This window comes from Ambystoma mexicanum, chromosome 4p (assembly GCF_040938575.1).
Source record: "Ambystoma mexicanum isolate Mex_15411 chromosome 4p, UKY_AmexF1_1, whole genome shotgun sequence".
Classification (NCBI taxonomy): domain Eukaryota; kingdom Metazoa; phylum Chordata; class Amphibia; order Caudata; family Ambystomatidae; genus Ambystoma; species Ambystoma mexicanum.
Genome location: NC_090927.1, coordinates 740,320,528 through 740,334,450, shown reverse-complemented (window position 1 = coordinate 740,334,450; position 13,923 = coordinate 740,320,528). Strand labels below are relative to the sequence as shown.

General features: G+C 46.4%; 1 protein-coding gene across 1 annotated transcript in view; it reads right to left on the bottom strand.

Annotated features, from left to right (window-relative positions):
- Positions 1-13,923, bottom strand: part of SH3BGRL2 (SH3 domain binding glutamate rich protein like 2) — a 187,552-nt gene that overhangs the window by 79,087 nt on the left and 94,542 nt on the right. The window contains exon 2 of the mRNA XM_069606297.1: positions 3,282-3,467. Coding sequence (XP_069462398.1) covers positions 3,282-3,467 — 186 coding nt within the window. The remainder of the gene's footprint in view (positions 1-3,281; positions 3,468-13,923) is intronic.

Sequence of the window (13,923 nt, the reverse complement as noted above, 5' to 3'; positions counted from 1 at the left end):
AGAGCCACTGGAAGAGCCGATGTCGTTGACTGAGTCGTGCAGGGTCATTTGGTATTGCTCTTTCGACAAGGTCTTCGTAGTTGTTGACAGTGTAGTCTTCGTAGAGGTTGTCAGCGCCTGTTATTAATTCTATTCTTGTATTGACCTGTGTATTGGGGATAAATGCATTTTGATGGGATAGGAGAGGATTACATGTGGGGTTTGCCCTGAAGACAGACAATGTCCGAAATGCACAAGCAAACCCAACACATATGTGTACAGTCTTCCTCATTTGGGAGTATTAAACAGTTGTCTTTAATACAGTTGTACTTTATGAATAATCTTCTGGTGTGAATTATTATAGATCATGGATAAAGTGAACAGATTGGAATATACATTTGTGGCTCCTTTGAGCAGATTTGCGAGCAGACTGTTTTGTAGAGTTTAGACTCCAGAAAATTTAGACAGTATATTTCTGGTTATCCCACAACAGACGCTTGTCCCCAAACCTTCCCTGGCCCTTCATATAGGGAGAGGGCACTCTAAATCCCGGGACCAGCTCACTGTTTAAGTGGTGCAGGACCCAAAACCCCCACTGCTCCCCAACGGGAGAATGGGTCCCGGATGCCCCCTGCACACCCTTTGGCCAGTGCAAGGACCACCAACATATATATATCACTACGCTGCCCAAGCCATGAAACCTGGGCATGTGACATGTTATAACACTGATGATTGAAATTCACATTGTGAACCAAACCATTGTTGGTCGATATGGCGGAGGGCATCTTCATCTGAAATAAATAAATAATATTTTGGCAGATTAATACCACCGCATTGCCAGTTGCTACAACCATATTCCCTGTTGAGAACACATGTTCACACATCCTCAAATCATGGCCCTTCACAGCGTAACAACAAAAGCGACGCACAAGAATGCCCACCCGCTAAACAACGATGAATAAAGATACCAACCTCGGTCACTCCCAAAAATGGACATACACAGAACCCAAAGAACGGACCCCACAACAGACCATAAGACATTATGAGAAATAGCCACAAAAGGAGGACACTATAGACTGATCACATACTCAGACCGAGACGAAAGCACTTAAACGACTCCCAGCCGTACCATATCCAAACTCCCAGCAGACACATTAAGACAGAAAGTTTGTAAGAGGAGACCACAACACCTGCTCCAACACCCAAGGAGAAGAATAGACACCCAACCCACATTACTTACTCCATCAGAATTAGAACACTTACAGAGCTCGTTAGAATAGAACGGGGAGCGCGATGCACCAACCTAGAACCCAACCCCACAATACTTATTCCATCAGAATTAGAATACTTACAGAGCGCGTTAGAATAGCACAGGGAGCGTGTCACACAAACCTAAACCCCTGCCCGGCGTAACCCCTTTGCCCATCCTGATGGGATTGGGAAGATTAGCGAGCACCACACTCTGACAGAGTTCTGAATGTTAGCATGTTAAACTCACTAACAAAAAAACTCAGCATTTCTGCAGACTTATCTCACTCAAAAAGCTCACACAACCATCTCTCGCACAACAACCTGAACGCACTTCACAACACCGCAACAACACAAGCCGCACCAACAGCACATGAGGACTGACATCGATCCGATACTCGCACCAAAGCTCAGCACCAGTGTATACCGAGTTGAAGCTGCCAACAGAACACCACTCCTCACACTATCCTACTCCCGCTTCACCTACTAACCCATCCCACTTTCTTGTTTGCAGCTCCACCAGAGCACCTGGGGACCAACTCAGTTGGTGACGGTGTGCGGTACAAATAACTAACATTAACGTCCCTTCTCTTTTACCAGTAGTAATAGTTTTGGCCTTATGGTGACGTTTTGCCTCCAAATGCAGCCACATTTTTTGGTTTTGGCCCATCAAAGTCCAGACAACTAGACAGCAGAAGGCAGAGTGGACAGTAGTTTGGTTGAAGGTATGGGAGTGTCCAGGTAAAAGTAATAGCACTTTTTTGACAGCACCTTCAGAATGATTAACATATACTGCTCACGAAATACAGATGGATTTGAACTACATCTACCAGTAAATGTTAGGTTGCTTTTGTCTTGTTCTTTGATATTTTGTCTATGTGGATATACATTTAAATGTATTTTAGGATGTTATTGTGTGAATGTAATAAATATTTTTATGCTATTATGATGCTCTTGATAAATATTAAAATATGATGTTATAATTTGGTTATCTGACTGAGCCTCTTCCCTCTCCACACTCTGAATCAATTGGGATTTGAATAATTTTTGTATTTACCCGTGTGACCTTTACTCTGTTCCCCTTTAAAAGTAATAGTAAAACACCTTTTAAAAGGAAGTCTTAATTTTATGCAGACTTTCTTAAAATCCTAGTTTCACTCCCATCTGTATGTCTGCAATCGGATTACTATGCCAATAAACGATTATTTCAAAGTCCAGAGTGGGTACTGCCTCAGCTAGCCTCATCAGAATATCAACATTTAGATGGCCAAAGGACCCTCCCATGTTTTGGTTTTATTCAGACAACATGAGCTGTCATGCCTCGCCACTAAATATAGTACTGTATGAACTGGATTTGTGGAAAGAACGGTTATCCAAGTTATTACATGGCTATAATCACCAAACAAACCAAATCAAGACTAGGCACTGGTCATTCTATTGCTGTGCTGTCCCGAGATGGTACTTTAACAATGCACAGCGCGGGAAGGGAAGCCATGTAATGGTAGGAATTACTCAACGCTAGGTCACATGATATTTTGGCACCTTGATAAGGAAAGGAGGAGCTCACATTTCTATAGTTGATACTATGTGTGGGCATGTCAGACTGAAAACTGCACGCCATTAACATGTCTGAGATAGGCAGGGCGTTGTCAGTTAAACATTGAAAGCAGATACGGGCCTTGAACTGAATACTTCTGTGTTCTGGCACGAAAACAAGTTTCTCCTGGCCTCCAAAACTATGAACAAAACGTCACAGGCAAGTGGCAAGCAAGCCTCACAGGTTTGTTAGGGCCTCTGTAGTTTGGCCACCGGATGTTTAACTATCTCCCCCCAGGTAAGGTGTCTGAATAATCCAAGTGTGCACATGCGCAGGAGAAGTGCATAAACACAAACTGCTCATCTGGTGGGCATTAACTGCTCGGGAACTGCTGTAACATTCCAGTGTGTTGGTCTATCCAATTGGATGATGTGGAAGCAATACAACAGTAGGGATACCTTAACACGGACGGCTCGTGTGATGAGCAGTTACAATACAAAGAATGAGCAGTACTCACCCCGCAATAACGATCACCATTAAATATCTGCGGAGGCATGGGGTTGCCTTTTTCAGGGCGATTTTCTTGAGGAATATTTCGGTACATCCACTGCCTCTGCTCCTCCGACATGGTAATATCCACCTGCTCGAACTCTATCTTGTTACCTTCGAGAAACCTCACCAATTCCTGCTGTCTCTTCTTTATCTAGACGAACAAACCGAAATATCACATTGACTTTTTCCCTACTGTATTTCAATAACTTTTTTTTAAAGAAACCACCATCTTCGTCAACTAAATAAGAAAACGTGCATGCTCAAGATCGCAAACTGCTTGTACCGTGCTCCTTGCCAGCAGAGGAAAACAAAATGGTAGATAGCTAGGAGGAAGAACCATGGATGCAATCAAAGTGCTATCAAAACTTCTGTAGTGTTAAATGAACAGACCAGATTAATTGCAATCGCAATTTCACACAAAAAATATTCAGTAAAGAGATGGTTGTATGTTGCAGTTTTATCCAAAATTATAAATAAATATTACATGTGTTTATTATAATATATACACATTTTCAGGATGCCTGGTACACCATTATGTAAACACCACAACTAAGGTTGGTGACAGTGAAAAGGAACACACGAAAATGAGAGAAAGAAGTCTGCCCAAAAATGATTATGATCATTTTTTCTTAAGGCACATCCAGGCAGTGTACCGCGCACACTGCCTTAGTTTACGATTCATGAGCTAAATACAGGGCGCCTTTACACACTAATCAGAACCGAATAATCGGCGACAACAAATCATTTTGACAGTTAACCATGTCCTCCACGCATGTGTCACATTTGTGGGAGATCCATCAATCCAGGCGCAAACGAGCATGGCATTTCTGCAAATTATGCTATTGTAATTCATAAATGTAGCCTACGTTTAGTTGGTGAAAGTGAACTGAAGCAGTGTATGTGGCTTACCACCTGGATATGCTTTAAGAAATAATAGTGAATTGGTTCTTTGTCAAATGCCTGCGATTAAATGTCCCGAGCGTTCGGGCATGTGGTTTTAAGCAAATTGATCAATCGTAAAAACATTTCCTATGCACCTTACCTTAGTTTTCCGCACTTTTACAGCTGCAATATTAATGAGCGGGTGTGGCCATCTTGTGCTAATCTTATCCGTGGATCGATCGCCCTAAGCTCAAGTGCCCCTGCGGCACTAAATCATATCACCCGCCCCTGAAGCTGACATCACTAGACGTGTATGGCCCATTTCACAACGCGAATGAACATCTCGTGTCAACGTTCAATGTGCGCCAGCTAATGACGTGTCTCCATGGAAATGGCAGGACGCCTTTCCTCAATAAGTATAAACAGACTGTTTCACATTAGACAACATCAGAGTTGCTTTTTCAATCATTTCACTGTTTTCTTTGTGTAGCCTGTGACTCGTGTCTGCTCTGTTCAGCTATCTTCGTTGCTCGGAGCCCGTGCGAACAGATACTTGTACTAGCATTAGCATTACTATAAATTTTAATTTGGTCGTATAGTGTTAACAATACAGCCCTACCACTACGAGCCAGAGTATTCCAAGGCAGAATTAGTTGATAGAGAAAGATGCGGAAACGATGGTGCATCGGATGACAGTTGGGAAGACAAATCACTGGATCCTGAGCCAGAGCCTAGTCGCATGGAAGACGTTTCCACCTGGTGTCCCTGCAATCGGTGCAAGGTCATGCCAACTGAGGAGAACTGCTGCTGCAGAGAAAACTCTGGATGCTTGACTACATATCGGAAGAAGAGACACCGCCGCTATGCGTTACCGAGCTGCATGACTTCAGGGCAGCCTGCCTCACAAGGTCCGTGTTGAGGATTATGATGGTGCTTATGCACGAACTTCGTGCAACAGTTTGCCCTCGCAATCCAATTAACAAGTAAGTGTACTCTAGAACTGATGTCACTTTGACCACTGAGGCCACTAACATTTCTTGTTTGTCTCCTATATTGTCGTAACTTTGATCTATCACTGCCAAATGAATGTAGTTTGGCAATTCAATACATCTCTCGCACTTTGGGGAAATCATAGTGGCCATCTTACGTGTCTTTCAATTTCAACTAAGAAACAATATTTCTCTGTGCCCCAAACTTTATGGATTGCATGGGTGTTCACTTTTGTAATGTGTCTACACTTTAAAGCCCAAGTTGATTGATCCATGAAGTAAGATTTGATCGGGCAACTATGCCATCGGATACAGGATGCATTTTCAACTAAGGTTTGTACACTTATCAGGTTCATTTAAATACAGTATGCATGTTTCTCTTCCACAGGTGGTACAGGCCGGTGGCCAATAGTTTACATGGTGGCTTCATGGGAGGCTTGGATACAGTGTTCGACGAGTAATACCCGCCTGTGTCGTTGGAGCCATTTGCGCCAAATTCCCCAGTGACAGTGGCCAGTACAGGGGATTTTCCCACACTGTGCTGCAACCCTAATTATACAATGTGTAGTATATTTGTGCCATCAACATCAGCAACAAAATAAAATAGAAAAGAGCTTTTATGAATAGTTGTTTCCATTTTTCAGTGAATCAAGGACACGCGCACTTGTCTATGAAGGACATGAAATAATCGTTGGTGCCCTTTTACGCTCACCTCCTCTTCAAATATCCATCCCCCCCTCAATTATAAACGGCTAAGGTGCCAAACACCATGTAGACGTCAAAGGTATCTTCCGCACAGGGGCCATTGTTCACATGGCTTCCCCAGACCCAGTGTCTCCGGGCTCCCTTGAAGCAGACCGCATCCCTGAAATCCACATAATTGTGTCTCCCTTCAGCAGTGTTCTGGCCCCAAAACCACATGCCCGAATGCTTGTGACAATACAATATTTGAGCGCACTATTCCTTTAAGATGTTGCAATGGGCACTGCCTTGTGTGTGGGCCTTTTTTTTTTTTTTTTAAACAGCGGGTTCGGGGGGCTCATTGCTGCAACTACCATACCCCTTCCATGCCAACCATCTGCACCCTGGCACTAAACTCCACTGTATAATTATATTAGAGATAATGTAATACTGCAGCTTCCATTTTTAACATAGGCCCAGCCTGTGTCATCTTTGAAGACAACATTTTGATCTTTAGGCAATTTTTGGACCTCAAAGTTCTGAAAAAGAAACAATAAAGCCTATAAAACAGACGCCGAGCAGTCACGACTTCCTTACACGGTTTAAAACCGGATTTCCGGTTGTGAACTCAGAGGGATTTTTTTTCTTTTGAACACGATGGTATTTTGGTTTTCCTTAATAGTCTCCTCTGGGTTCCTCCATCCAGATTGTTAAGAATGTTAGAGCTCCAATCTTTTTTAACTACACCTTCAACGTGACAGGAAACATCCGATTTAAGGCATCAAAGTGAAAGCTAAAACATGAAACAATGCTTTAACTTTCATGCAGAGAAACCACGGGCTTTACCATTACACCCAAAGTTTGATCATGCTAAAAATGTCCCAGTAACAATTGAAATCCTTACATTATAAATGCAACAAAACAAAGCTACATTTAATTTACTAACACATTTTGTGTATTTACTTTATTCACCATGGAAAGGTTCTCAACCTACATTGCCATTACCACTGTGTTCCAATAGACTTAAAGTCTTCAGGAGAGGTCATTATGCCCCTGAATAATGACCCCTTCCAAACTGAATGTGGTTCAGTATCTTGTGATCAGAGGCGTTGTTGGTAGGTGGGGGTGGGGAGAGGGGGTCTTTGGTTGTAGCCCTGGATAGAAGCTCAGGGGATACAGCCAAAAGGCTAGCTAGCCCCGAGTCCTGACATTAGCATAGCCCCGGATATTCTTCACACCTAGCAACGCCAAACACCCCTGCTTGTGATTGGTCATTAAGGCTATATTATTTTTGTCATGGAATACGTTTACAGCCAAAATGTCATGAAAGTGTTTGGACTGCTCAAAACATGGAATGACAAACATTAGGTTTGGAATTTCAGGACTCTCATGAAACACTGAGAATAGGGAGAAGAACAAGTTACTTCTTACCTTGTAACTTTCTTTCGATGGGATGTTCCTTCGACGTATTCCTTATCTTTGATAATTCGTCCCCAGCTTGCTGGCCTCGGAAATCTTTTCTCTGTAGAGGGCGCTGCGTGTCGACGTCCGCCGAGTCGATGTCCCTCGACAGCCACCGTATCGGCGCCGACGTCAACATGCCCATAAATAGCCACACACGGTGTCCGTTGCTCCGTTCTGTTTTGTAGCATAAGATAAGTCATGCCTGAATTGGTTATCGACCTTGAAGGAGCGTAAGCTGCAACCACAAGGGGAGTATTACTGCGGGGATGGATGGGAGGGGCGATAAGGAATACGTCAGAGGAACATCCCATCGAAAGAACGTTACAAGGTAAGAAGTAACTTGTTCTTCAAAGGGATTGTGTCCTCCGACGTATTCCTCATCTTTGATAGACTCCCATAGCAGTGGCATGTTATTGGAGGTGGGAGTAATAATGTCATGTATCCCTTTTAGGAAGGAACCGAATGTAATACGGCTTTGCCAAATCAGGTCTCTTGACTAGTGGAGGAATCCAGGTTGTAACATTTTGTGAATGTTTGTGCGGACGACCATGTGGCAGCCGCACATATGTCTCGGACCGGTACCCCTCTTTGGAGGGCCGAAGAGGCTGCGATACCCCTGGTTGAATGAGCCCTAAGATGTTGGGGTGGCTCTTTCTCTGCCAGTTTGTAATATTCCAGAATGGCCAAAATAATCCACCTGGAAATGGTCTGTTTTGTTATGGGTAGTCCCAACTTGTGACCTGAGTATCCTACAAACAGTTGGTCTGCTTGCCTAATCCTAGCCAGTCTGCTGATGTAAAAGCTCAGAGCTCACCTTGGGTCCAGCCTATGTAGCCTTTCTTCCTCTTTCCCCGGATGGGGAGGAGGGTAGAACGAAGGTAAGGTAATTTTCTGAGTGATATGAAATTCAGAAACCACCTTTTGGGAGGAAATTAGGCTTCACCTGTAGGACAACTTTGTCCTTATGGAAAATTGTATTGGGGGGTTTACAAGAGAGAGCTTGTAATTCGCTCACCCTCCTAGAAGATGTTAGCGCTACCAATAGGACAGTTTTAAGAGTGAGAAATCTCACCGAACAAGAGTGGAGTGGTTCGAATGGAGTACCCATTAGGAAATTTAAGCCTAAATCTAAGTCCCATAAGGGAACTTGGAATGGTCTTGGAGGATAAACATTAGTTAATCCCTTGAGAAATTGCATTACTTGAGGTAGTTTGAAATACGATGGTTCCTCCGCAGTGCGCTTGAAGATTGAAAGCGCTGTGAGATAGCCTTTTACAGTGCCAACGTGAAGGCCCGAGTTTGCCAAGTAGAGTAGAAACGATAACACCGTTGGTGTACCACATGAAAAAGGGTCGATATTCCCTTCTCTACACCAGCTGCAAAATGTGTTCCAACGGCAGCGGTATAAAGACTTTGTGCTGGCCTTCTGGCCGAAAGCAACACCTCCATGACGTCATCAGGGAGATCCCAATCCTTGTACCTCAGCCTTTCAGAAGCCAAGCGTGAAGGTTGAGGGTTCTGATGTCTGGATGGAGAACCTGACCTCCCTTCTGTGAGAGAAGATTCTCTTTGAGTGGAAGACAGATTGGAGGACAGATGGACATATCTAGAAGGTCCGGGTACCACGTTCTCCTGGTCCAGTCCGGGGCAATTAGGATCATGGTTTTCCGGAATCTTCTCAACCTCCTGATCCTTTGAGGAATAACAGGGACTGGTGGAAACACGTGAAGGAGTGGGAACTCCCAGTCCACTACGAACGCGTCCCCTAGAGCTCCTCTCGGGAGAAATTCCCTTGAACAGAACAGATCGCACTTCCCGTTGGTGCTGGTGGCGAACAGATCCACCTGAGGGGTTCCCCAAAGGGCGAAGATCTCTTGAAGGACTTCCTGAGCTAGCTCCCACTTGTGGGAGACTGTGCTCTGCCTGCTCAGAGCGTCCGCTGTCAAGTTCTTCTCTCCGGCTAGGTGAACTGCCGATAGAGAGATTCCTTCCTGAATTGCCCAAAACCAGAGCTGTGTTGCCTCTCTGCACAGTGGCAGTGATCCTACGCCTCCTCTTTTGTTGAGGTAGTGCATGGCCACCGTGTTGTCCGTCATTATCAGGACATTTCTCCCCTGTACTGATGGCAGGAAAGCTTTCAGCGCTAGTCTGATCGCTCTCAACTCTAACAGGTTGATATGTAGTCTGGACTCCGATGGAGACCAACGACCGCTAATGGTCAAGTCGTTGGCATGGGCTCCCCAGCCCGTAAGTGAGGCGTCTGACTACTGTTATCTCCGGCCATGGTTGCCAAAACAGTTCTCCTTTCAAGATGTTCTCTGGATAGGCCCACCATTGAAGGTCGTGGGCTACCTTGTCCGGAATCCGGAGGAGATCTGTCATTCTCCCTGAGAATTTCGACCACCAAGTTCTCAGTGCCCACTGAAGAGATCTCATTCTCAGGCGTGCCTCTGGCTAAAAGAAGATGCAGGATGCCATGAGGCCTAGCAACCTCAAAAAGTCGAAGGCTGGGAGACGTTGGGCATTTTGAAACTTGTTGACCATCTGCAGAATATCTTGAGCCCACCTCTGGTGGCGAGGCTTTTCCCAGGGAAGTATCCAGGACCGCTCTGGAGTCCCTGTGATGGTATCATCTGTGACTTCTTTAAATTGAGGGAGAAGCCCAGTTTGTGAAGGAAGTGGCAGACATAATCTAGCTGGATCTGAGCTTGTTCTGAAGATACAGCTCTGATCAGCCAATCGTCCAGGTAGGGGTAGACGTGGATCCCTTCGCTCCTTAGACTCGCAGCCACTACCGACATTAGCTTGGTGAAGACCCTCGGGGCGGAGGTCAGCCCAAATGGCAGAACTCGAAATTGATAATGAGAGTCGCCAATTGCGAACCTCAGGTATTTCCTGTGTTTGAGATGGATTGGCACATGGAAATAAGCATCCTGAAGGTCCAGAGATACCAGCCAGTCCTGGAGCTGGAGGGCCTGAAGGATCTGAGAGAGAGTTACCATCTTGAATTTGTCCTTCCGGAGGAACTTGTTCAATTCTCGTAAGTCCAGGATGGGTCGCAGTCCTCCGTCCTTCTTTGGTATGAGAAAGTAGGGGGGAGTACCAACCCTTGTTCCTGTCCGCTACAGCTACCGGTTCTATGGCACCTTTCTCTAGCAGGTCTATAATTTCCTGCAAGAGGAGCGGATCTGGAACTTTTAGAGAGCTGTGCCCCAGCGGATGACTCTGAGGGATGTGTAGAAAGGGTAGGCAGTAACTCTGGGCACTGTCTCCAATGCCCAAGCATCTGACGTAATAGCCTGCCATTCCGTCAGATGGTGAGTTAACCTGCCCCCTACAGGTGTTGTGTGGAAAGACCTCAGAGTGGTTTGGGGGCGGCTGATGCAGATGCCGAGGGTAAAGAGGCACCTGCTGCTGCTGCGGCTTTAGTACTTTTGACCCGTCCACCTTGGGTGGATCTCCTTTGGCCTCTTTGAGCCGGCTGTCCTCTGCCTTTCCCGAATGCGGAATAATAGTGAAAGGACTTTCCTCTCCCAGAGGTTCCTGAGGGGCGAAAAGGAGTTTGGCGGATTGCAGCTCCTAAAGATTTTGCCGCTGCTTTAGAGGTCTGCAACTTTTCCAGACTGTCATCAGCCTTTTTACCGAATAAAGAAGAGCCGTTGAAGGGCATATTCAAAAGTCTGGCCTGTACATCTGGAGCAAAGCCAGACTTTTGCAACCACGCATGCCTGCGGATTGTCGTACTTGCCGCCATGGCCCTGCTGATACTGTCAGCAGAATCGATGCCAGTTTGAAGTGACTCGCACATGGCATCTTTGATGATGTTAAGGAAGGCTTCCCTTTCCTCTCCTTCCGGTATGCAGTCAGCCGTTGATGAAGCACACTCCCACAGTGTGTGACTGAACCTGGCGAGCGTACAGGTGGCGTTGATGGACTTCAACGCCATACTACAAGCAGAAAATACTTTTTTTGCCATAGAATCGTACCTTTTGCCATCTCTATCCTGTGGGACAGTAGGGTAAGCGGATCTGCTGCTTGATGAAGTTGCCGCTTGAACCACCAGGCTCTCTGGAGTCGGGTGTTTTGATAAGTATTCAGGGTCAGCCGCAGCTACCCTATACTTGGCTGACAATCTTGTATTGACTGCAGGGATAAACTTAGGAGTTTCCCAATTAGATGAAATCTTCCTTTGCAAGGCTGCATGGAAGGGGACCACAGGATCCCCCTGTGGACCTTTGTCTAGTATGTCTGTCAGGTCATCCGGTTGAAAAACAGGTGAAGGCGCAGACCAACACATAAATTCAATAATCCTTGCCATCAGGGTTCTATAGGCTGTTTCGGCATGTTCCCCTGGGTCTGGTTTGACAAATTCCACTTCTGGAGAAGTGTCCAACCCACTTGCCTCATGTAATGATTCCTGTAGGTCTTTCAACCTTTTTTCCTCAGAGGTAAAATCCTCCGAAACAGGTAGTGTGGTCCTCTGCAACCCAAACCCGTCATTATTGGGCGAGAAAACGTCGATGTCGTTGATGCCGATGTGACAGACTTCGAAGGCGCCGAGAAAGGAGTCGAGAAAACTGGAAAAGGCCTCTAAGAACTCGAGAGGATCAGGATCCTACTAGAGGATGTCGACGACGGTCTCAGCGTTGTGCCGGAGGCTCTTGGTATCACCGTTGGCTGTGAAGTAGCCGTGCTTTTCTCTTTCATCGGTGTCGATGTCGGCATCGACTATGGCGTCGATTCGATCGACCAATGCGTCGAAGAACCCTTAGACAACGGCGTCGATGGCGCTGATCCATGCTTCGAAGGGATCTTCGACAACGGCGTCGAAGATGGTGCCTTCTTACCCGACGGCCCGTGGCGCTCTCGGGTGGATTCTTTCGCCGGGTACAGCGACTCGCGGCGTTTCAATTTTTTGGGTTTTTCTCCCGGGGTATCACCCTCAGCTGTCTTCGAGGGGGTCGACGCCGCTTTCTCGAAGACACTTAGCATTTTCTTCCTGAATTCCTCCCACTCAGCCTGAGAGCTGTGTTTTGTGGGGCAGGAGACCCTGTCTGGTGAAACAGAAGATGACGAGGAAGGGGATCTTCGACGTCTCTTCTTTGAGTGTCTAGATCTCGACGAATGGTGGGAGCTACTTCGAGACCTAGAATGGGAATGCTTTCGACGGCGAGGAGACTAATGCCTCAACCGAAGAAATTCAAGGAGGTTTTGACTGACTTACCTCTCTCGAGCTTCCCCTTGCGCTCCTTCAAGGCTTTCGCCGTCATGGGCATGCAGTCCTCACACTCAGAACAATGGTGCTCGACTCCCAAGCACCACAAGCAGATCCTGTGTGGATCCGTTATCGACATTTTCTTACCACAGTCTTGACATTTTTTGAAGCCGGACCGCGGAGTCGTCGGTTCCGATGAAGAAGCCATCGAGAACCATTTATCTGACTGAACTGAGCAACGATATTCCAAGGCCCCACGAAGCGCAGAAAAACGGAACTGAGCAACGGACTGTTACGCCATCCACTGGTCACCTTACGCACATGAATACCCGTGCAGCCACTAAGCCCTCCCTCTCAGGTCCTGATTTGCCTTCCACTTCTAACCTCAGGTCATCACTCCCTCAAGTAGCACGGCAGCGGCTATGCAACAAGAACACACAAGGGTGTCCAATGCGTTATGGTCATTCTCACGTATTGTGACATTGGCAGCTGCCCTGGCATCTTGGAGATAGTCGACGGAGACGCCAGCCTTTTTCTTTGCTTCATCACGCCTCCAGGAAGACCCGGCAGCGTCTTTGAAATCTTGGGTCATGTGATACAGAAACGTGCTATTTCATCAGTCACGTGATGGGGCCATGTGACACTCCTAGGCCCCTTCAAAACTGGAGAAGGAACGCTCATTCAGTGCTTCACAGCTGACCCAATCAGGCACTGTTCGGCGTCTTCCTGTCTCCACATCTCGATTCTGGACTACGGACTGTTCTTCTTGGATTCCTCTGTCAAGCTCACGGATACTGTTTCAGGACCTTTTGAACTGCGTTTTGGATTCCTTTGGATTACCCCTGGTTTTGACGAACTTGGTTGGCTTTTGACCTTGGAACTCTTAACGGACTGTTTTTGGATTACCCCTGCCATTCAGGTTTTGCTGTGCCAAACTGAACAACTATCTACGCCCCTCCTGCGGTTCTCCCACCGGCTTCTCCTTCATCCGTTGGTGGTACTGCTGCTCTTCACTGTGACCGCCCCGACAGCCTCTCCACTGTTGCCGGCTCATCAGCGGTTCACCTGCAGCACCTGCTGTGCTTCTCCCGGTCTCTCGCCTGGCCAGTAGGAAGCACCTGCCTCCTTCCACACAGTCTGCTCTTGTGTGTCTATGGTTCTGCTTCCCCCTACGCCCGCTCTTCATCTCGCATTTCCACCTTCTTCTCCTTCAACTTGAAAAGGAACAGCATTTTTAAATGTCCTGCACAGCTGATTTCCATCGCAGTAACCAGTCTTCACATTTAGCTTGGTGTTTCTTCTGCTCCACATTGACTGCTTTTTTCCTCTTCCTAGTCCCAGTACTGGAGGGGTTATGGTAATTGGAGTCCACAGGA